Source organism: Coregonus clupeaformis, chromosome 31 (assembly GCF_020615455.1).
Source record: "Coregonus clupeaformis isolate EN_2021a chromosome 31, ASM2061545v1, whole genome shotgun sequence".
NCBI classification, from domain to species: Eukaryota; Metazoa; Chordata; class Actinopteri; order Salmoniformes; family Salmonidae; genus Coregonus; species Coregonus clupeaformis.
The window spans coordinates 13,906,192-13,929,934 of NC_059222.1; the positions used below are offsets into that span (position 1 = coordinate 13,906,192).

The following is a 23,743-nucleotide window of genomic DNA, read 5'->3' on the forward strand; positions in this document are numbered from 1 at the left end:
GGTCAAAATGATCACAAGAACGGTGACAAAAATCCCAGAACCACACGGGGGGACCTAGTAAATGACATGCAGAGAGCTGGGACCAAAGTAACAAAGCCTACCATCAGTAACACACTACGCCGCCAGGGACTCAAATCCTGCAGTGCCAGACGTGTCCCCCTGCTTAAGCCAGTACATGTCCAGGCCCGTCTGAAGTTTGCTAGAGTGCATTTGGATGATCCAGAAGAGGATTGGGAGAATGTATTATGGTCAGATGAAACCAAAATAGAACTTTTTGGTACAAACTCAACTCGTCGTGTTTGGAGGACAAAGAATGCTGAGTTGCATCCAAAGAACACCATACCTACTGTGAAGCATGGGGGTGGAAACATCATGCTTTGGGGCTGTTTTTCTGCAAAGGGACCAGGACGACTGATCCGTGTAAAGGAAAGAATGAATGGGGCCATGTATCGTGAGATTTTGAGTGAAAACCTCCTTCCATCAGCAAGGGCATTGAAGATGAAACGTGGCTGGGTCTTTCAGCATGACAATGATCCCAAACATACCGCCCGGGCAACGAAGGAGTGGCTTCGTAAGAAGCATTTCAAGGTCCTGGAGTGGCCTAGCCAGTCTCCAGATCTCAACCCCATAGAAAATCTTTGGAGGGAGTTGAAAGTCCGTGTTGCCCAGCGACAGCCCCAAAACATCACTGCTCTAGAGGAGATCTGCATGGAGGAATGGGCCAAAATACCAGCAACAGTGTGTGAAAACCTTGTGAAGACTTACAGAAAACGTTTGACCTGTGTCATTGCCAACAAAGGGTATATAACAAAGTATTGAGAAACTTTTGTTATTGACCAAATACTTATTTTCCACCATAATTTGCAAATAAATTCATTAAAAATCCTACAATGTGATTTTCTGGAATTTTTTTCTCATTTTGTCTGTCATAGTTGACGTGTACCTATGATGAAAATTACAGGCCTCTCTCATCTTTTTAAGTGGGAGAACTTGCACAATTGGTGGCTGACTAAATACTTTTTTTCCCCACTGTAGGTATATCGTTAAATCCAATGGCTCTATGGAACAAGGACAACCATATCTACTTGCTGTTAGCGTGATTGTGCAATCAGCGAAACAAAGTCCACAATAATTGCTACAAAACATGACACCATTAATTTTTAGATCAGACAGCAGGCTCAATCAACCAATGACAACATTGGCTGAAGTCTCCCAGGGCGAAAAAAAAAAAAAAAATACAGCTATAGTGCATAACTATGTCTGAATCACCATCTCATCACTCATTATGTAGGGAGACTGGAAAAACACCCCAAATAGTGTCTAGCGGTGAAGTTTCCCTTTATATTATATATATATTTTTAGCTGTATAAGGTCCTTTGTAGCTCAGTTGGTAGAGCATGGTGCTTGTATCGCCTGAGTAGTGAGTTTGATTCCTGGGACCACCCATATGTAAAATGTATGCACACACGATTAATGGCATATACAATTTAAGTCGGAAGTTTACATACACTTAGGTTGGAGTCATTAAAACTTGTTTTTCAACCACTCCACAAATGTCTTGTTAACAAACTATCATTTTGGCAAGTTTATTAGGACATCTACTTTGTGCATGACACAAGTAATTTTTCCAACAATTGTTTACAGACAGATTATTTCAATGTATCACAATTCCAGTGGGTCAGAAGTTTACATACACTAAGTTGACTGTGCCTTTAAACAGCTTGGAAAATTCCAGAAAATGTCATGGCTTTAGAAGCTTCTGATAGGCTAATTGACATAATTTGAGTCAATTGGAGGTGTACCTGTGGATGTATTTCAAGGCCTACCTTCAAACTCAGTGCCTCTTTGCTTGACATCATGGGAAAATCAAAAGAAATCAGCCAAGACCTCAGAAAATAAAATTGTAGACCTCCACAAGTCTGGTTCATCCTTGGGAGCAATTTCCAAACGCCTGAAGGTACCACGTTCATCTGTACAAACAATAGTACGGAAGTATAAACACCATGGGACCACGCAGCCGACATACCGCTCAGGAAGGAGACGTGTTCTGTCTCCTACAGATGAACGTACTTTGGTGCGAAAAGTGCAAATCAATCCCAGAACAACAGCAAAGGACCTTGTGAAGATGCTGGAGGAAACAGGTACAAAAGTATCTATATCCACAGTAAAACGAGTCCTATATTGACATAAACTGAAAGGCCGCTCAGCAAGGAAGAAGCCACTGCTCCAAAACGGCCATAAAAAAGCCAGACTACGGTTTGCAACTGCACATAGGGACAAAGATCGTACATTTTTGAGAAATGTCCTCTGGTCTGATGAAACAAAAATAGAACTGTTTGGCCATAATGACCATCGTTATGTTTGGAGGAAAAAGGGGGTGGCTTGCAAGCCGAAGAAAACCATCCCAACCGTGAAGCACGGGGGTGGCAGCATCATGCTGTGGGGGTGCTTTGCTGCAGGAGGGACTGGTGCACTTCACAAAATAGATGGCATCATGGGGAAGGAAAATTATGTGGATATATTGAAGCAACATCTCAAGACATCAGTCAGGAAGTTAAAGCTTGGTCGCAAATGGTTCTTCCAAATGGACAATGACCCCAAGCATACTTCCAAAGTTGTGGCAAAATGGCTTAAGGACAACAAAGTCAAGGTATTGGAGTGGCCATCACAAAGCCCTGACCTCAATCATATAGAACATTTGTGGACAGAACTGAAAAAGTGTGTGCGAGCAAGGAGGCCTACAAACCTGACTCAGTTACACCAGCTCTGTCAGGAGAAATGGGCCAAAATTCACCTAACTTATTGTGGGAAGCTACCCAAAACATTTGACCCAAGTTAAACAATTTAAAGGCAATGCTACCAGATACTAATTGAGTGTATGTAAACTTCTGATCCACTGGGAATGTGATGAAATAAATAAAAGCTGAAATAAATCACTCTCTACTATTATTCTGACATATCACATTCTTAAAATAAAGTGGTGATCCTAACTGACCGAAGACAGGGAATTTTTACTAGGATTAAATGTCAGGAATTGTGAAAAACAGAGTTTAAATGTATTTGGCTAAGGTGTATGTAAACTTCCGACTTCAAATGTATTATAAAAGATTTTGCTAAATGGCCAAAATATACACGTTAACTCATAGCAACAAGTCTTAATAGCAGTACCGCCAGACCTTGCTGCCTGGTCAGCAAACCCTCTCTCAGTACAGAGGCCTGGTTCCCCTGCAGGTTAGATCTTTTTTCAATATTTCATTTTTTATTGTTTCAGGACAACACAATCAAATTGCACATATATTCTGAACTGAAGACAAACAAGATGACATGAAACATGAACCTGGAGTATGAGTAGGCGGGACAGGCCCCTCAGCGCCCTGAGCTCCATCATCCAGAGGTGGTTGTGGCTGAGGTGCAGCTTCCTGAGGTTCTCAAACTGCTCCAGGCCCAGAACGCCCAGCTATTTTGGTCCAGGCGGAGCTCCAGGAGAGAGGACAGGCTGTGGGAGAAGTCAGGCAGGAGCCACCGAAGCTGGTTGTAGCTCAGGTACAACCTGTCCAGGAAAGAAAGGGATGACAGGGCCTGGAAAATAAAGATTTTCTTAATGATATGCTGTATGAGAGAAATTATTCCTCAAAAGGTAACAATATGACAAAGTGAAAATAATTAAGACAAAATGTGATAAAATGGTAACAAATAATCCAAAAAGGTAAAGAATATGACATCTCCTTCACATAGTTCGTCAGGCTGTTGATCGTGGCCTGTGGAATATCGTCCCACTTCTCTTCAATGGCTGTGCGAAGTTGCTGGATATTGGCGGAAACTGGAACACGCTGTCATACACGTCAATTCAGAGCATTCCAAACATGCTCAATGGGTGACATGTCTGGTGAGCATGCAGGCCATGGAAGAACTGGGACATTTTCAGCTTCCAGGAATTGTGTACAGATCCTTGTGATATGGGGCCCTGCTTTAACATGCTGAAACATAAGGTGATGGTGGCGGATTGATGACAATGGGCCTTAGGATCTCGTCACGGTATCTCTGTGCATTCAAATTGCCATCAATAAAATGCAATTGTGCAATTGTCGGAAGCTTATGCCTGCCCATACCATAACCCCAACCGCCACCATGGGGCACACTGTTCACAACGTTGACATCAGCAAAGCACTCGCCCACACGACGCCATACGCTCAGTCTACCCGGTACAGATTCATCCGTGAAGAGCACACTTCTCCAGCGTGCAAGGGCCATCTAAGGTGAGCATTTGCCCACTGAAGTCGGTTACGACGCCGAACTGCATTCAGTGGCCTTTTATTGTCCCCTGCACAAGGTGCACCTGTGTAATGATCATGCTATTTAATCAGCTTCTTGATATGCCACACCTGTCAGGCGGATGGATTATCTTGGCAAAGTAAAAATACTCACTAACAGGGATGTAAACAAATTTGTGCACAACATTTGAGAGAAATAATATTTTTGTGCGTATGGAACATTTCTGGGATCTTTTATTTCAGCTCATGAAACATGGGACCAACACTTTACATATTGCGTTTATATTTTAGTTCAGTATATTTAACGAACTATTTAGCAGTCTTAAGGCTTGGGGGTAGAAGCTGCCGTGCGGTAGCAGATGGAACAGTCGGACTTGGGTGGCTGGAGTCTGACAATTTTTAGGGCCTTCTGACACCGCCTGGTATAGAGGTCCTGGATGGCAGGGAGCTTAAGCTGTGATGCAACCAGTCAAGATGCTCTCAATGGTGCAGCTGTATAACTTTTTGAGGATCTGCCAAACCTTTTCATGACTGTTGGTGTGTGTGGACCATGATAGATCCTTAATGATGTGGACACCGAGGAACTTGAAGCTCAAGACCCGCTCCACTACAGCCCTGTCGATGTGAATGGGGGCATGTTCGGCCCTCCGTTTCCTGTAATCCACGATCAGCTCGTTTGTCTTGCTGACGTTGAGGGAGAGGTTGTTGTTCTGGCACCACACTGCCAGGTCTCTGACCTCCGCCCTATAGGCTGCTGTCTCATTGTCGTTGGTGATCAGGCCTACCACCACCGTGTCATTGGCAAACATGATGGTGTTGGAGTCATGTGCGGCCACGCAGTCGTGGGTGAACAGGGAATACAGGAGGGGACTAAGCACGCACCCGAGGGGTCCCCGAGTTTAGGGTCAGCATGGTGGGTGTGTTGTTGCCTACCCTTACCACCTGGGGGCGGCCCGTCAGGAAGCCCAGGCTCCAGTTGCAGAGGGAGGTGTTCAGTCCCAGGGTCCTTAGCTTAGTGATGAGCTTGGAGGGCACTATGGTGTTGAACGCTGAGCTGTAGTCAATGAACAGCATTCTCACATAGGTGTTCCTCTTGTCCAGGTGGGAATGGGCAGTGTGGAGTGCAATAGAGATTGCATCATCAGTGGATCTGTTGGGGCGGTATACGAATTGTAGTGGGTCCAGGGTGTCTGGGATGATGGTGTTGTGAGCCATAACCAGCCTTTCAAAGCATTTCATGGCCACAGATGTGAGTGCTACGTGGTGGTAGTCATTTAGACAGGTTACCTTGGCGTTCTTGGGCATAGGGACTATGGTGGTCTGCTTGAAACATGTAGGTATTATAGACTTTGTCAGGGAGAGGTTGAAAATGTCAGTGAAGACACTTGCCAGCAGGTCAGTGCATGCTCATAGTGCACGTCCTGGTAATCCATCTGGCCCTGCGGCCTTGTGAATGTTAACTTGTTTAAAGGTCTTACTCACATCGGCTATGGAGAACGTGATCACACAGTCATCCGGAACAGCTGGTGCTCTCTAGCATGATTCAGTGTTTCTTGCCTCGATGCGAGCATAGAAGGCATTTAGCTTGTCTGGTAGGCTCACGTCACTGTGCAGCTTGCGGCTCGTTTTCCTTTTGTAATCCGTGATAGTTTGCAAGCCCTGCCACATCGGACGGGCGTCAGAGCCGGTGTAGTAGGATTCAATCTTAGTCCTTTATTTAATTATAAGCATCTGGATTAGTGTCCCGGATTAGTGTCCCACTCCTTGAAAGCGGCAGCTCTAGCCTTTTGCTATGTGTGGATGTTGCCCATAATCCATGGCTTCTGGTTGGGATATGTACAGTGCGGAGAACAAGTATTTGATACACTGCCGATTTTGCAGGTTTTCCTACTTACAAAGCATGTAGAGGTCTGTAATTTTTATCATAGGTACACTTCAACTGTGAGAGACGGAATCTACAACAAAAATCCAGAAAATCACATTGTATGATTTTTAAGTAATTAATTTGCATTTTATTGCATGACATAAGTATTTGATCACCTACCAACCAGTAAGAATTCCGGCTCTCACAGACCTGTTAGTTTTTCTTTAAGAATCCCTCCTATTCTCCACTCATTACCTGTATTAACTGCACCTGTTTGAACTCGTTACCTGTATAAAAGACACCTGTCCACACACTCAATCAAACAGACTCCAACCTCTCCACAATGGCCAAGACCAGAGAGCTGTGTAAGGACATCAGGGATAAAATTGTAGACCTGCACAAGGCTGGGATGGGCTACAGGACAATAGGCAAGCAGCTTGGTGAGAAGGCAACAACTGTTGGCGCAATTATTAGAAAATGGAAGAAGTTCAAGATGACGGTCAATCACCCTTGGTCTGGGGCTCCATGCAAGATCTCACCTCGTGGGGCATCAATGATCATGAGGAAGGTGAGGGATCAGCCCAGAACTACACGGCAGGACCTGGTCAATGACCTGAAGAGAGCTGGGACCACAGTCTCAAAGAAAACCATTAGTAACACACTACGCCGTCATGGATTAAAATCCTGCAGCGCACGCAAGGTCCCCCTGCTCAAGCCAGTGCATGTCCAGGCCCGTCTGAAGTTTGCCAATGACCATATGGATGATCCAGAGGAGGAATGGGAGAAGGTCATGTGGTCTGATGAGACAAAAATAGAGCTTTTTGGTCTAAACTTCACTCGCCGTGTTTGGAGGAAGAAGAAGGATGAGTACAACCCCAAGAACACCATACCAACCGTGAAGCATGGAGGTGGAAACATCATTATTTTCTTTGGGGATGCTTTTCTGCTAAGGGGACAGGATGACTGCACCGTATTGAGGGGAGGATGGATGGGGCCATGTATCGCGAGATCTTGGCCAACAACCTCCTTCCCTCAGTAAGAACATTGAAGATGGGTCGTGGCTGGGTCTTCCAGCATGACAACGACCCGAAAACTCAGCCAGGGCAACTAAGGAGTGTCTCCGTAAGAAGCATCTCAAGGTCCTGGAGTGGCCTAGCCAGTCTCCAGACCTGAACCCAATAGAAAATCTTTGGAGGGAGCTAAATGTCCGTATTGCCCAGCGACAGCCCCGAAACCTGAAGGATCTGGAGAAGGTCTGTATGGAGGAGTGGGCCAAAATCCCTGCTGCAGTGTGTGCAAACCTGGTCAAGACCTACAGGAAACGTATGATCTCTGTAATTGCAAACAAAGGTTTCTGTACCAAATATTAAGTTCTGCTTTTCTGATGTATCAAATACTTAAGTCATGCAATAAAATGCAAATGAATTACATAAAAATCATACAATGTGATTTTCTTGATTTTTTTTGTAGATTCCGTCTCTCACAGTTGAAGTGTACCTATGATAAAAATGACAGACCTCTACATGCTTTGTAAGTAGGAAAACCTGCAAAATCGGCAGTGTATCAAATACTTGTTCTCCCCACTGTATGTACGTATGGCCACTGTGGGGACGATGTCTTCGATGCACTTAATGAAGCCGGTGACTGATGTGGTAAGCTCAATGCCATCGGATGAATCCCAGAGCATATTCCAGTATGCGCTAGCAAAACAGTCCTGTTATGGTCAGATTTGCCAAATGGAGGGCAAGGGAGCTTTGTATGCATTTCTGTGTGTGGAGTAAAGGTGATCTAGAGTTTCTTCACCTCTAGTTGCACACGTGACATGCTGGTAGAAATTAGTTGAAACTGATTCAGTTTCCTGTATTAAAATCACTGGTCACTGGGAGAGCAGCCTGTGGATGAGCATTTTCTTGGCTGCAGAGCCTGCAGATCATTCTATGAGATCATGAGGATGCGTAGCGACCAGATCCCAGTGAAGGAGTCACTCCGTAGCTCAGTCAGCTTTTTATTACTCAGGTCCAGGAGCCACACCGTGAGGGATGTGGGTGAAGGCATGAGACATACACTCCACCAGGTCTGAGGCTTCATAGCACAGGCATCGGTGGGGACATTTTGAAACTGAAAAGTCTAAACGGATCCTTGATGTCCCAACTGACATTAAGGTAAGGGTTAAGGGCAGTGGTGGAAAAAGTACCCAATTTTCATACTTGAGTAAAAGTCAAGATACCTAAATAGAAAATGACTGAAGTGAAAGAGAAAGTCACCCAGAAAAATCCTACTTGAGTAAAAGTCTAAAAGCATTTGGTTTTATATATACTTAAGTATCAAAAGTAAAAGTGTAAATCATTTCAAATTCCTTAAGTAAACCAGACGGCACCATTTTCTTGTAAAAAAAAAAAAAGATGGATAGCCAGGGGCATGCTCCAACCCTCAGACATAATTTACAAACGAAGCATGTTTTTAGTGAGTCCGCCAGATCAGAGGCAGTAGGGATGACCAGGGATGTTCTCTTGGTAAGTGTGTGAATTAGACCATTTTCCTGTCCTGCTAAGCATTCATAATGTAACAAGTACTTTTGGGTGTCAGGGAAAATGTATGGAGTAAAAAGTATATAATTTTCTTTAGGAATGTAGTGAAGTAAAAGTATAAAGTTGTCAAAAATATAAATAGGCAAGTAAAGTACAGATACCAAAAAAAACTACTTAAATAGTACTTTAGCGCGGCAGGTAGCTTAGTGGGTAAGAGCGTTGTGCCAGTAACTGAAAGGTCGCTGGTTCTAATCCCTGAGCCGACTAGGTGAAAAATCTGTCGATGTGCCCTTAAGCAAGACACTTAACCCTAATTGCTCCTGTAAGTCACTCTGGATAAGAGCATCTGTAAAAGTACTTTCAAGTATTTTTTACTTAAGTACACATCACTGGGTAAGGGTTAATGTTAGGATTAGGTTAGGGTAGGGACATCCCAAGGTTTCTGGATAGCACTAACCATCTTGATGTCGCCGGACATAGTGATTATGTCGCCCAGGTCTAGCATAATGGATACGCTGTGTCTTGGCAAGACGGAGCTGCTCTTCCTCCCGGGGAAGGACTGCCCGTTCCATGATCTCGCCATCACGGTTGACAACTCCGTTGTGTCCTCCTCCCAGAGTGCGAAGAGCCTTGGCGTGACCCTGGACAACACCCTGTCGTTCTCCGCTAACATCAAGGCGGTGACCCGATCCTGTAGGTTCATGCTCTACAACATTCGGAGAGTACGACCCTGCCTTACACAGGAAGCGGCACAGGTCCCAATCCAGGCACTTGTCATCTCCCGTCTGGATTACTGCAATTCGCTGTTGGCTGGGCTCCCTGCCTGTGCCATTAAACCCCTACAACTCATCCAGAATGCCGCAGCCCGTCTGGTGTTCAACCTTCCCAAGTTCTCTCACGTCACCCCGCTCCTCCGCACACTCCACTGGCTTCCAGTTGAAGCTTGCATCTGCTACAAGACCATGGTGCTTGCCTACGGAGCTGTGAGTAGAACGGCACCTCCGTACCTTCAGGCTCTGATCAGTCCCTACACCCAAACGAGGGCATTGCGTTCATCCACCTCTGGCCTGCTGGCTCCCCTACCTCTGCGGAAGCACAGTTCCCGCTCAGCCCAGTCAAAACTGTTCGCTGCTCTGGCACCCCAATGGTGGAACAAGCTCCCTCACGACGCCAGGACAGCGGAGTCACTCACCACCTTCCGGAGACATTTGAAACCCCACCTCTTTAAGGAATACCTGGGATAGGATAAAGTAATGCTTCTACCCCACCAAATTAATGTTTTTATACATTGTAAAGTGGTTATCCCACTGGCTATAAGGTGAATGCACCAATTTGTAAGTCGCTCTGGATAAGAGCGTCTGCTAAATGACGTAAATGTAATGTAGAGGTCTCATTTATGAATCTGGAGGATGTATCAGTCACTGTTTGCAAGTGCTATTCCCAAACTGGATCCCCCAAGATGTTGGTCTAAGATGCTGTTGATTCTGTTTTCTAATGGGAAAAATACACACTCTGTAGCTGTTATGGGGGGGTGGTCATGTGTACAGTTCAGTTGGTGAACATTGAACATTCCTGATTAGATTAAACGGAACATTAAACATCCAATGTCAGATATGGTCAATTTTGGGTGGATCCCCAAAATAGCAATGTTTTCCACAATATAAAACCATGACTTCCAGAACATTGATGAGATTTGCACTTTTGTCCAAAGGTAATTTACCAACAAAAAAAATATGTATATAGATTCATTATCAAGTACTTAGTCCTGTAAACCTATGTATTAACATTTCTGTAATCAAAATATACAATATAAAGAGTTCTTCTTACCTCAATGGGACTTCCTGGTTAAATAAAAACAATAAAAACATGCACGTACCCTAGTCCAATCGTAACTCCAGCAGTCCGTGAATCGGTCTTCTCCACTATTAGACTTCAGATTAGACTAGCAGTTACCCAGTGGAATGTAATTACATTACCTGCAGATTCTCACTTCCTACTTTACCATCACAGACACCAAAATTACCTGTAAATTACAGTCCTTTGGAATGACAACTTGGCCTCTCTTCACTCATTTTGTTAATCATCTGTCCGGAGTTCTTTGAAGCAGCAAGCACAGCAGCATGTTACATTTGAGTACCGGGCAGCCTGAGAGAAACAATAATCCTTTACTCATTTGAATAATTCATTGAATGTCCAGGTAATCAAGGGATTCTGAGAAGACAGTTCTCTGTAATCAAATCTATTCCAAAATAGAGAAAATAACCTGAGAAATTCTAATTGCAGTGTTGTCAAATTATAGCAAATGGGAATGATTAAACAACTTATGTGATAGATAATTTTACTTGTATGACACCAATACCACTAACATGTTTAAGTTGGTGTATAATGGGTGGCTTGCCAGGTATGACCATGCACATTGAATACAGTCATGATTAAACGGTAGCCTACTGCAGCCTTGTGAAACCAGACCGATCTCGTGATAGCTCATATTCTGTTTCACTCCATGTGAAACAAAACATGAGCACAGTGGTCAGTCTGGTTTCACAAGGCTTACTGCACTATTGAGTGACCATTCTTTTGCAGAGACAATTTGTGATATTCTACAATGTTCCATATACCACAAGTCATTGCAAAAAATTAAAGTCCTACCAACAGGAAATCAATAATTTGCCATCTGAATCTTTCTAAGTTTTGTTTCCTTGCCTCGCAACAAGCGATTGAAATTACAGTATTAGTCAGAATTTTTGTTACTTTTATTTTAGAAAATGTATTTTTAAAGTGTGGCATTTCAAGTCACATTTTGTTTAAAATACAGAAAAAACAGACACTTGTAGAACATGGATACAGCAAAAAGAAAATGACCGAAAATAAAGCTAACAAGCCTTTCTGACTGCTCTATTTTCTCTTTTTGAAGAAATGAAACTGAGGAGGTGGGTGGATAGGGGGGACGATGATGAATTCATGGATATGGGGGGGGTGAGGGAGACGATGATGAAGTTAGTTAAAGGAAACTATGGTTGCTTCATGTTTTAAATTATCTTTATAAAGTCTAATTGAAGATTCACTCTCTTCCTCCTTCTTTTTGTTGTCTTTTTCGTAAATGGTTTGATCTTCTGGACCCAGGGCCCCTTAGCGCTGTATCTTCCTGGTCTCTGACACCGAGGGCTAGGAATGCCAACCTTGTCCGGCAGTGGGGACAGACTGCCAGCCGTGCAGCCTTCCTGTCCCCCGCCGTGTTGCCTACCCTGGCTGGCTGGACCCACACTGCCCTACACCGACTCAAGAAGATAAAGTGGTGTCCTTCTGTGTTTGCTGTGCTTGTGAACGTTGCATGGACTTCTGCCTTTCCACGTCTCTAAAATGTTTCTCAACCTAAAGAGGAACGACAGGGGAAGAACAATTGATGCATGATCCAATTCTATATGCCATTGTATCAAAAGTTATTTGTAAGAAATAAAAGGGCAAATGACATGTAAACTGTATCATAATTCCACAACAATGACAGATGAAGTAGTAGTAGGTAGGCGATACTCACTATTTTGCGTACATGACTTAAAGCGCTTCCCTCTTTGCCTTTGCAGTTCTCAGCCTGGTATGGCGGCGAAATTACAACATCGTCCATGACCAGTATGTTCTTCTCCTGCCATTTACAGTCTTTGATGCTGCAGAACACAGTACACATCATTAGATTAACGTCTGGAAACAATTAATTGGTCAAACAGTCCCTGACCTTGAGATGAGGAGTCAAGTCTATTTAAACCACTCTACAATTTTCTAAATAAAGCATGAAATCTCAAATTGTAATAATTGTTTTTATTTATGGTTGACCAATCGCACCGGTATAAATTCTACGTCTGCCGTGTGGGGAAAACTGAGGTGTCAGATGGGATTGTCGTTCCCGCTTCTTACCAATTTAAACTAAGCTTAAGAGCCCAAATCAGGTCAAGACCTCAAACGTCACCTGCCTAAATCTAGCCAGTATGACTGAAAAAAGGCGATTAAGTAGGCCCATTTCCATGGCCTGTGAGTTAAATGGATCAATACCGTTTTTTTTTGTTGCTACTACTTCAATTTTGTCCTCAAATCACCTGCCCATATTAGTTACCCAGTAATTATTACCTGTATCCTATTCCACCCACCGATTCTCTGCCCCTCAGGAATTCATCAAGTTTATTGAATCTAAATTGAAAAAAGGCACTTACGTTTTGTGAATAGTCTGGAATAGCAGCTGGCCCTCCGCAGAAACCCCAGCACTGATTGCATAGGCTTGGGACAGCTTGTCCTCCTTCTCTGACCGTGCCCGATTGGCAAGCTGGGAGGAAGATGACAGGGAGGAGAAAGTTAGGAGGGGATCTGGAGTAGAAGGCACTCAACCAACGTGAGTCGAGGTGCAACCACAAACTATAAGAGCATTTGAAGGGAATAGGCGTGAAACGCAACTCTCGCTAACAACTGAAAACACAATTGACAACCTTGACCCAAAACATGGGATGTTCTATCTGATAATGAATAGCACCAATCTTGTGTCCCAGGTCTAAATCAGTCCCTGATTAGTGGGGGAAGAATGTAAAAAAGCAGTGGAACTGGCTGAATTTGAGGGATCTACAGTATGACAGCAGATGAGGGCCTACCTTGCTAACATTCAGTGATGCTAGAGGAGGAAGAGCTTCAGTCCGGTCATTTATTATATCCACTTCAGAAACATAGGCTAAATTGATCAGGATGACGTCGTTGAGGTTTGGCTTTCCGCTGGAGGGAGCACATTCTGGGAGGAACTCAAGTCAAGGTAAACAAACTGTAAAGGTAGTAACACATGCACACATGGCAGTTGGTGTACAAGACTAGAGCATCAGTGACATTAAAATAATCTCAAGACATGAATAAATATAGAGTTCACATTCTAGGTATATACAAAAACATCCTACAATACCAATGGTCCAGACTGCATACAGCCTATAAGCACACGCTGCTATAAAATTACCTGAGCAAGTATAAATTATTAGACTGATTTAGTTGCCGTACTTCAAATAATGGGCAGGTGCATACAGATGTCATGGCATTTTAAGTTCATTGCTTTGAGCAAAATAGGTGTGCATAAAAATAAAATAAAACATTTCTGGAACTAACACTCTCACTTTACATTATTTTTCTTACTAGCTCTTGTACTTACTGTGACTGTGGTATGTGGTTGTCTCACCTAGCTATCTTAAGATGAATGCACTAACTAAGTTGCTCTGGGTAAGAGCGTCTGCTAAATGACTAAAATGTAAATGTAAAATGCATGACTGAGCATTTGGAAGGAAGAGGTATGTCTCGCACATGAGTCACACCTATTCCTTCCAAATGCTCATATAATTTTTTGGTTGTACCTCATCTCACGTTGGTTGAGAGCCTTCTACTCCTCTACAGGTATTTGACTGAGCAAATATGACATCACCATCAGCAGCGTTAGAATGTGTGAATCGTCAACATTGAAATATGATGGTCTATTCTCCCTATCAAAATGTAAAATATATCAGACAACTTCAACACCATAGCTCACTGTAATAGAGTGGTAGACTGAGGAAGTCTCACTTGCCAGACGTATGGCACTCCACTAGCGGCTTCAGTAAGACACTGAGGTAAGGTTGGGGCAGGCCTATCAGTCAGTGGCAGTACTGGCACAGTCAGCTGGAATGACAACCAAGGGCAATTCTGCCACCTGTAGTAGCCTGGGTCAACATACACAGGTTGTAGCATGGCAATGAATGACAGCAAGCATCCTAAAGAAGGTTGAGGCATGAATGGAACAATAAAATAATGCACAACACAAGGCCCTAAATGCAGAGACAGTGTGTCCTTCCACAACATAGGCCCTAGCTTAGTATTAAACATCTAGGCCTAAATGCTGAAAACATACACATTCTCCTGAAGGTATAACTATCACCTCTGGGATAGCTTGTAAAAAATTGCCAGGAAACATGGCAAGATGCTGGACATCCCTCATCAGCACTGCGGACTGGTCACTTCAATCACGCCATCTAAACAAAACGCATGCTATTCTATTGCTATTCTATTCAACTACAAAACATTAAATCACATACTACAGAAATGAATTGCAACTGTGGTTAAATTTTTACTTGCTTTGTTCCTAGTGGGATCTTTACTGTCTGCCACTGCCATTATTTGACACCAACCGGTTCTCTCCTATTCAATTAAAATGCTCCGTGGATGCTAAATTACAGCTCCAGTCTCAGTGGACTGGTATAGCTAGCAGAAAAAAAAGATAGTTGAATGGCTAGCAATAGAAGCACTGATGTGACAACCAGCCATTGGAGCCAGTGCAAGGTGGTCCCACGCCCACCCTCAGGAGTGTGGATTGCGGAGAGAAACATCCATAGCTTTTTCAGCTAGCTACTTGGGCCAAGGTGTATTGAAAAGCCATAGTCGGGCAATACTATTAGCTTGTAGCTAGCGTTATGCCGTTTCTGTCAGAATACTTAACGTCACTGACTTTGACAAATCAATCATGCCGTGAGTTAGATTTCATGAGTGACACTTACGAATATCAAACATAAAGACAGCGTCAAATGGTCCCGTAATATGCTGGCTATCTAAAGCTAGCTAGCTAACGTTAGCTATCTAGCTGCTAGTTAGCATTGAGGTACAATGAAATTCAGTGTTGTCATTTATTATTGATATGTATGCAATCAGTCAGGTGGTCTGTTTAAAAAAGCCTCTGTGATGGTCAGTTGACTAGTTAAGTTAACTATCTAGCAAGACTGTCACGCTAGCCAATATCAATTATACCATTAACAGTGAATCTGCCATGATGCCATGCCATACAGGATTCTGCCAAATAGTGATCCTAGTCGAGGACCAGCAATTCTACGTTGAATCACAACAACACATGTAAAAATAACTAAGAACTCAGAGCAAAAATCCATCAACATTAACCAAATGTAATACAGATGAAGGAGCGTACGACTCAGACAATCTTAATGAATTGTATCAAAATCTTTCACGGGGACAAAGCTAGCTAAGCAATTCGGCTAGCTACTGTACTATTAATTACGCCTGCGCGGATCACTATTTGACACATGCCCTTGCAGGCAAACAGGCCAATGATTCAATGGCATCCTAAAATTGAGAAAGGATACTCAAAGTCAACATCTTGGACTGGTAATCGAAGGCCACCACCTCTCCTTGCAGACGCTGGCCCAAGCAGGTGAGACAAGAGACATGGCTCCCGACGCTAAAATACTCCCCCGGTCCAGGAGCCGCCATCTTCTCCGCCAGAAAACCGGAGCGCAAGTCTTACGTAATATTAGTACGTGATCTCGTCACTTGCACGACTTCGGGGCGTGTCAAATCACGTAGCTACGTCCCATCTCATGATTTTCATTAATTCCACAGTTCTGTAGCTAGCTAGTAGCTAGTATTTTAGCATTACATTAAGATTTTTACCAAGAATACTATATTATAGGGTTTCCTCCCTGGATGAAAAAAGGAGTTGCACTCTCTCTCTGATAGGGAGGCATTGACTGATACTGATGGAACAGTTCCATGCAGAACAGTTCGATGACTACCATCAGAACATTAACATGCACCTGCAAAGTTTGTCCCATCCCTCCCCCTGTTGTCAGGATTCAGAAATGCTTCTGCTGCAAAATATTTCCGTCCTGACTATCACGCCATCAATCAGAATATCCTCACAATATCATCCTCTTATTTGGATCCTTGATATTGTGTATTCACTTTAATGATGGAGGCCATACACACCCAAGGTATTTGGATGGCTGAAGCACTTCAGCAAAGAACGAAGAGCCAAGACAAACTTTGGTTGATTGCCACTCACATTGGGGATCCCAAAGCTGCCTTCCTACTCGTGTTCCCCATGACTTACTTTCTCAACCGACGGACTGGATTTGCAGTTGTCTGGGTGGCTGCTATTTCAGAGTGGCTTAATCTAGTGTTCAAATGGTAAGAGTAACGTTTATTTGGTCCATTATGCTTTAAAAACGTTCAATTAACTTACCGGAAGTCTCGGCCCTATAGCTGCAATGTCCGCTGAATGCTTGATAAACTTTAAGAAAACCCACTACAAATCATATGTTTCATTTACATTTTTTAACGCATCAACATTTATTTATGGTGAGCATATAACGCATACATCTCTGATATTTTATGCAACACGTTTGGATTCGTGGCATGTCCTTTTCTATTATTGGTCCGACGGTAAAACAAACGTCGGAACCTTAAAGAGTTGGAGGATGTAAGTATAAAGGCAAACATATTTTGACTTTTTGTGGTGTACATTTTGACGTTAGAATTTTCGTTCCAACGCAGGATGCTCTTTGGGGAGAGGCCATTCTGGTGGGTTGGAGAATCCCATTTATTTGACAAAAACCCTCCCAAACTCCACCAGTTTGCTTCAACTTGTGAAACAGGTCCAGGTTAGTGAGATGTAATACAATATTCCAAAAGCTAGTAATTCTCATACAGCAACAAAGCATCCAAATATTGTGCACATAATTTACTTGACCAGACAAACTGACTGTGTGACCTTACAACCATGGGTAATAATGTAATCCCACCATAATATCACCCTATTTGAACAGTAACACTGAGCTAAAGGGTAGAGCTGCCGCTTTCAAGGAACGGGACTCTAACCCGGACGCTTATAAGAAATCCAGCTATGACCTCCGACGAACCATCAAACAGGCAAAGAGTCAATACAGGTCTAAGATTGAATCATACTACACTGGCTCTGACGCTCGTCGGATGTGGCAGGGCTTGAAAACTATTACAGACTACAAAGGGAAGCACAGCCGCGAGCTGCCCAGTGACACAAGCCTACCAGACGAGCTAAACCACTTCTATGCTCGCGCCGAGGCAAGCAACACTGAAGCATGCATGAGAGCACCAGCTGTTCCGGACGACTATGTGATCACGCTCTCCGTAGCCGATGTGAGTAAGACTTTTAAGCAGGTCAACATTCACAAGGCCGCAGGGCCAGACGGATTACCAGGACGTGTACTCCGAGCATGTGCTGACCAACTGGCAAGTGTCTTCACTGACATTTTCAACATGTCCCTGACTGAGTCTGTAATACCAACATGTTTCAAGCAGACCACCATAGTCCCCGTGCCCAAGAACTCTAAGATAACCTGCCTAAATGACTACCGACCCGTGGCACTGACGTCTGTAGCCATGAAGTGCTTTGAAAGACTGGTCATGGCTCACATCAACAGCATAATCCCAGAAACCCTAGACCCACTCCAATTTGCATACCGCCCCAACAGATCCACAGATGATGCAATCTCTATCGCACTCCACACTGCCCTTTCCCACCTGGACAAGAGGAACACCTACGTGAGAATGCTATTCATTGACTACAGCTCAGCATTCAACACCATAGTGCCCTCAAAGCTCATCACTAAGCTAAGGATCCTGGGACTAAACACCTCCCTCTGCAACTGGATCCTGGACTTCCTGACGGGCCGCCCCCAGGTGGTAAGGGTAGGTAACAACACATCTGCCACACTGATCCTCAACACGGGGGCCCCTCAGGGGGTGCGTGCTCAGTCCCCCTCCTGTACTCTCTGTTCACCCATGACTGCATGGCCAGGCACGACTCCAACACCATCATTAAGTTTGCCGACGACACAACAGTGGTAGGCCTGATCACCGACAACGATGAGACAGCCTATAGGGAGGAGGTCAGAGATCTGGCCGTGTGGTGCCAGGACAACAACCTCTCCCTCAACGTGACCAAGACAAAGGAGATGATTGTGGACTACAGGAAAAAAAAGAGGACTGAGCACGCCCCCATTCTCATCGACGGGGCTGTAGTGGAACAGGTTGAGAGCTTCAAGTTCCTTGGTGTCCACATCACCAACGAACTATCATGGTCCAAACACACCAAGACAGTCGTGAAGAGGGCACGACAAAGCCTATTCCCCCTCAGGAGACTAAAAAGATTTGGCATGGGTCCTCAGATCCTCAAAAATTCTACAGCTGCACCATCGAGAGCATCCTGACTGGTTGCATCACCGCCTGGTATGGCAACTGCTTGGCCTCTGACCGCAAGGCACTACAGAGGGTAGTGCGTACGCCCAGTACATCACAGGGGCAAAGCTCCCTGCCATCCAGGACCTCTATACCAGGCGGTGTCAGAGGAAGGCCCTCAAAATTGTCAAAGACTCCAGTCACCCTAGTCATAGACTGTTCTCTCTGCTACCGCACGGCAAGCGGTACCGGAGTGCCAAGTCTAGGTCCAAAAGACTTCTCAACAGCTTCTACCCCCAAGCCATAAGACTCCTGAACAGCTAATCATGGCTACCCGGACTATTTGCACTGCCCCCCACCCCATACTTTTTACGCTGCTGCTACTCTGTTAAGTATTTATGCATAGTCACTTTAACTCTACCCACATGTACATATTACCTCAACTACCTCAACTAGCCGGTGCCCCCGCACATTGACTATGCAACGGTACCCCCCTGTATATATAGCCTCCCTACTGTCACTTTATTCTATTGTATATATAGCCTCCCTACTGTCACTTTATTTTTACTTCTGCTCTTTTTTTCTCAACACTTTTTTGTTGTTGTTTTATTCTTACTTTTTTTGTTTAAAATAAATGCACTGTTGGTTAAGGGCTGTAAGTAAGCATTTCACTGTAATGTCTGCACCTGTTGTATTCGGCGCATGTGACCAATAAAATTTGATTTGATTTGATTTGATTTAATGTTATTCCTCTCCATCTCTCAGGCAGTCCATCTGGTCATGCAATGGTAACAGCAGCAGTGTGGTGGGTGATGGCCTCATCCCTGGGTTCTCTTCTCTACTCCTACACGCGCAGGTCTGACCATTTCATTCCGTACTAAATTTAAACAATAAATTAATATCACATAAACAACTTCTGCATACCCTATGTGTCCCTGCTAAATTTAGACTGTCAGTCTAATATGAGATTTTTATTTTATTTTAACGCAATCATTGTTTATTGACCGTCAGGCAATCTATATTGTAAAATCTGTGTGAGCATGTTTGACATGGTTAATAAATAACCGTTTTCATTGTCCCTTCTTGCATCTATTTCAGCGTGTTGCTATCAGCGGTTCCGTACTTGCTGTATCTGCTGGGGTTAGTGGCAGTTGGCCTCTCTCGTATCTTCATCCTGGCACACTTCCCCCATCAGGTCATAGCTGGCTCTTTGACAGGTCAGAATGTACCTGTACTGTCTTGTGCAACTTTATTCAGGAGGATGTAATCATTTGTTCTTTGTAGTGGGAGTTATGCATGTACAATACTGTACTTACATTTACATTTTAGTCATTTAGCAGACGCTCTTATCCAGAGCGACTTACAGTTAGCACATACATTATTTATTTTTTATCGAACCCACAACCCTGGCGTTGCAAACGCCATGCTCTACCAACTGAGCTACATCCCCTGCCGGCCATTCCCTCCCCTACCCTGGACGACGCTGGGCCAATTGTGCGCCGCCCCATGGGTCTCCCGGTCGCGGCCGGCTACGACAGAGCCTGGATTCGAACCAGGATCTCTAGTGGCACAGCTAGCACTGCGATGCAGTGCCTTAGACCACTGCGCCACTCGGGAGACTCAGAGATGTGTATAACCTACTGTAGAATACTGTATCTAACTTATTCTAAGGTTGACAAGGTTTTGGGTTAGAATATTCTAGAATTCTAGAACATAGTCTTCGTTCTGAAGTGAGTGTCCCTATCTCTTTTCTTCAGGCTTCATTCTTGGGGTAGTTCTGAGCCGTCAGGTTCCAGAAGGTCGCCCTCTGGTGTTTTTTGTGAGTTCCAGCTTTGGGCTACTCCTCAGTGCTTTCCTAATCCACTCAGGACTGACACGGCTGGGCTTCGACCTGTCCTGGTGAGTCTAGTCTACCCAATGTTTTCACATATCATAAAGAAAATAGGGAATGTGATTACATCTATTTTAGAAGCAGCTTGCCTCATAACATCTACAGTGAGGGAAAAAAGTATTTGATCCCCTGCTGATTTTGTACGTTTGCCCACTGACAAAGAAATGATCAGTCTATCATTTTTATGGTAGGTTTATTTCAACAGTGAGAGACAGAATAACAACAAAAACATCCAGAAAAACGCATGTCAAAAATGTTATAAATTGATTTGCATTTTAATGAGGGAAATAAGTATTTGACCCCCTCGCAATCAGAAAGATTTCTGGCTCCCAGGTGTCTTTTATACAGGTAACGAGCTGAGATTAGGAACACACTCTTAAAGGGAGTGCTCCTAATCTCAGTTTGTTACCTGTATAAAAGACACCTGTCCACAGAAGCAATCAATCAATCAGATTCCAAACTCTCCACCATGGCCAAGACCAAAGAGCTCTAAGGATGTCAGGGACAAGATTGTAGACCTACACAAGGCTGGAATGGGCTACAAGACCATCGCCAAGCAGCTTGGTGAGTAGGTGACAACAGTTGGTGCGATTATTCGCAAATGGAAGAAACACAAAACACTGTCAATCTCCCTCGGCCTGGGGCTCCATGCAAGATCTCACCTCGTGGAGTTGCGATGATCATGAGAACGGTGAGGAATCAGCCCAGAACTACACGGGAGGATCTTGTCAATGATCTCAAGGCAGCTGGGACCATAGTCACCAAGAAAACAATTGGTAACACACTACGCCGTGAAGGACTGAAATCCTGCAGCGCCCACAAGGTCCCCCTGCTCAAGAAAGCACAGATACAGGCCCGTCTGAAGTTTGCCAATGAACATCTGAATGATACAGAGGAGAACTGGGTGAAAGTGTTGTGGTCAGATGAGACCAAAATCAAGCTTTTTGGCATCAACTCAACTCGCCGTGTTTGGAGGAGGAGGAATGCTGCCTATGACCCCAAGAACACCATCCCCACCGTCAAACATGGAGGTGGAAACATTATGCTTTGGGGGTGTTTTTCTGCTAAGGGGACAGGACAACTTCACCGCATCAAAGGGACGATGGACGGGGCCATGTACCGTCAAATCTTGGGTGAGAACCTCCTTCCCTCAGCCAGGGCATTGAAAATGGGTCGTGGATGGGTATTCCAGCATGACAATGACCCAAAACACACAGCCAAGGCAACAAAGGAGTGGCTCAAGAAGAGCACATTAAGGTCCTGGAGTGGCCTAGCCAGTCTCCAGACCTTAATCCCATAGAAAATCTGTGGAGGGAGCTGAAGGTTCGAGTTGCCAAACGTCAGGCTCGAAACCTTAATGACTTGGAGAAGATCTGCAAAGAGGAGTGGGACAAAATCCCTCCTGAGATGTGTGCAAATCTGGTGGCCAACTACAAGAAACGTCTGACCTCTGTGATTGCCAACAAGGGTTTTGCCACCAAGTACTAAGTCATGTTTTGCAGAGGGGTCAAATACCTATTTCCATCATTAAAATGCAAATCAATTTAGAACTTTTTTGACATGCGTTTTTCTGGATTTTTTTGTTGTTATTCTGTCTCTCACTGTTCAAATAAACCTACCATTAAAATTATAGACTGATCACGTTGGCAAACGTACAAAATCAGCAGGGGATCAAATACTTTTTTCCCTCACTGTATAGCTCTAATTGCATTTAATAGAATTTCTAACATTTTCCATTTCCAAGGTCCATTGCATTGGCTAAGAAGTGGTGCTCCCATTCAGAGTGGATTCGGCTGGACACAGCCCCCTTCTCCTCACTCACTCGGGACTGTGGTGCTATCCTGGGCCTGGGGCTGGCCCAGTACTGGAAGCCAGGTGGGTACACTCTCCCCTGGGCTCCACGTGCCCTGTGTCTGGCCCTCTGCTCCATGGCTCTCTACCATGTCCATCGACTGCCTCTACCAATCCAACCACAGCCCCTCTTCTACTTCCTCTTCTTTATCAAGTTTACCATCGTGCCCCAGGTGGTCATGATCTATGTACCTGGCTTTGTACACCTCCTCACACACAAAAAGAAAAAGGAGTAAAACGACATTCCTCAAAAGATCAACTCTGGACACTGAGAGAAAAAGTTTCTATAGGTACTCTTAAAATAATGCTTTTCTTTTCATACACACTCCTGTATAAATTGGGAAATTGATAGCAATATGGGTGTTGAATTCTAAGGAAATTGTCAGACATAAATGCTGAATGCAAATTTTTCTGCTGATGATTGAAGATTGTATAATTCCATTTGCATGATATAGGCCAAATGTTTTTGGTGTTATTTTGTCTCAGCTTCTACTATGCGTCTGTTATTTCTAGCAATGTAACCAGCAGTGTAACCTTCTCACTCCCTAGCTATGTAAACAGCAGTGTAACCTTCTCCTTCCCAAATATGTATGCAATATCTCACTTCGTTTAGTTACAATGTTGCCTTACAATTTGATTGACAAATTATCTGTAAGTAAAGGTAAATGGTGCCACATTCTGGTTATACCTAATCAATTAATGACTCTGTTACAATCAAGTAGGCTAGTGTGCAGTTCCCTCAGGTAGTACTAGATGTTATGCTTGGCATGTAACATTAAAGAAGTAAAAAATGACCTGACAATGAAAATGTAAGGTTACTGTATGCTACATAAGCAGCTATTCATATCATTCACCTGAAAGACCGAAGCAAATAAATGACATGCATGCTGGATGTTTTTCAGTTGGTAACCATTTATAAATGTTATTCTTCAATACATAGGTTTGACTGTACAGATTACAATCAGTTATCATGAGATAAAAACACATTATTATTTTTTTATTATTTTTAATTCAACTTATCACAGCGCTCTGAAAGCTCACATTTACAGACAAAATAACTCTGCTCAGCAAGCAAATACATTTAAATAAAATAATAAAAATAGAACGCTTCAGAGTTTTGCGTTGTGTCTGGTTGGAGGTTAGAGGGAAAGGATAAAGGACATTCAGGGATAACAGCTTCATTACTCTTATCCCAAATCGCAAATGTATATCACAGACCAGATTCAGGACACTATGTGTTTCTGTTTGAGATCATGATTGGCGAAATAATCAAACATGCATCTGAATATTTACAACCAACTTTACATCAAAAGTTGAAAAACAAAACACCTCAAAGTCCTTTTTGAAA

The 23,743-nt window shown here is 43.7% G+C and overlaps 2 protein-coding genes across 3 annotated transcripts; one reads left to right on the plus strand and one right to left on the minus strand.

The window, feature by feature from the left end:
- Nucleotides 1–11,398: 11,398 nt before the first annotated feature.
- Nucleotides 11,399–16,015, minus strand: lsm12b (LSM12 homolog b). Its single transcript, XM_041858934.2, has 5 exons — nucleotides 15,803–16,015; nucleotides 13,295–13,428; nucleotides 12,866–12,975; nucleotides 12,199–12,325; nucleotides 11,399–12,035 (listed from the first exon to the last, which is right to left on the minus strand). The coding sequence occupies exons 1-5, from the start codon at nucleotides 15,927–15,929 to the stop codon at nucleotides 11,943–11,945; spliced, it is 591 nt and encodes a 196-aa protein (XP_041714868.1). The 5' UTR covers nucleotides 15,930–16,015; the 3' UTR covers nucleotides 11,399–11,942.
- Nucleotides 16,016–16,397: 382 nt separating this feature from the next.
- On the plus strand, nucleotides 16,398–23,285 carry g6pc3 (glucose-6-phosphatase catalytic subunit 3). Of its 2 annotated transcripts, none has more exons than XM_041858932.2 (6): nucleotides 16,398–16,625; nucleotides 16,992–17,098; nucleotides 19,419–19,509; nucleotides 19,752–19,870; nucleotides 20,411–20,552; nucleotides 22,289–23,285. In XM_041858932.2, exons 1-6 carry the CDS (start codon nucleotides 16,405–16,407, stop codon nucleotides 22,629–22,631), a joined length of 1,023 nt encoding a protein of 340 aa, XP_041714866.1. In that variant the 5' UTR covers nucleotides 16,398–16,404; the 3' UTR covers nucleotides 22,632–23,285. The 2 variants fall into 2 exon arrangements, with proteins under 2 accessions (XP_041714866.1, XP_041714867.1); XM_041858933.2 differs by having other exon boundaries at nucleotides 16,535–16,917.
- Nucleotides 23,286–23,743: the final 458 nt, after the last annotated feature.

What these genes read in the sequence shown, in the direction of transcription:
- g6pc3 (XM_041858932.2), top strand. Translation starts at nt 16,405, where the DNA reads ATGATGGAGGCCATACACACCCAAGGTATTTGGATGGCTGAAGCACTT. An exon ending in CTTAATCTAGTGTTCAAATG is followed by an intron (nt 16,626 to 16,991) that starts GTAAGAGTAACG and finishes GTTCCAACGCAG; the next exon opens with GATGCTCTTTGGGGAGAGGC. An exon ending in CTCTACTCCTACACGCGCAG is followed by an intron (nt 19,510 to 19,751) that starts GTCTGACCATTT and finishes CATCTATTTCAG; the next exon opens with CGTGTTGCTATCAGCGGTTC.
- lsm12b (XM_041858934.2), bottom strand. Translation starts at nt 15,929, where the DNA reads ATGGCGGCTCCTGGACCGGGGGAGTATTTTAGCGTCGGGAGCCATGTC. An exon ending in GTCCAAGATGTTGACTTTGA is followed by an intron (nt 13,429 to 15,802) that starts GTATCCTTTCTC and finishes AGTTCCTCCCAG; the next exon opens with AATGTGCTCCCTCCAGCGGA. An exon ending in TTCCAGACTATTCACAAAAC is followed by an intron (nt 12,326 to 12,865) that starts GTAAGTGCCTTT and finishes TGTGTTCTGCAG; the next exon opens with CATCAAAGACTGTAAATGGC.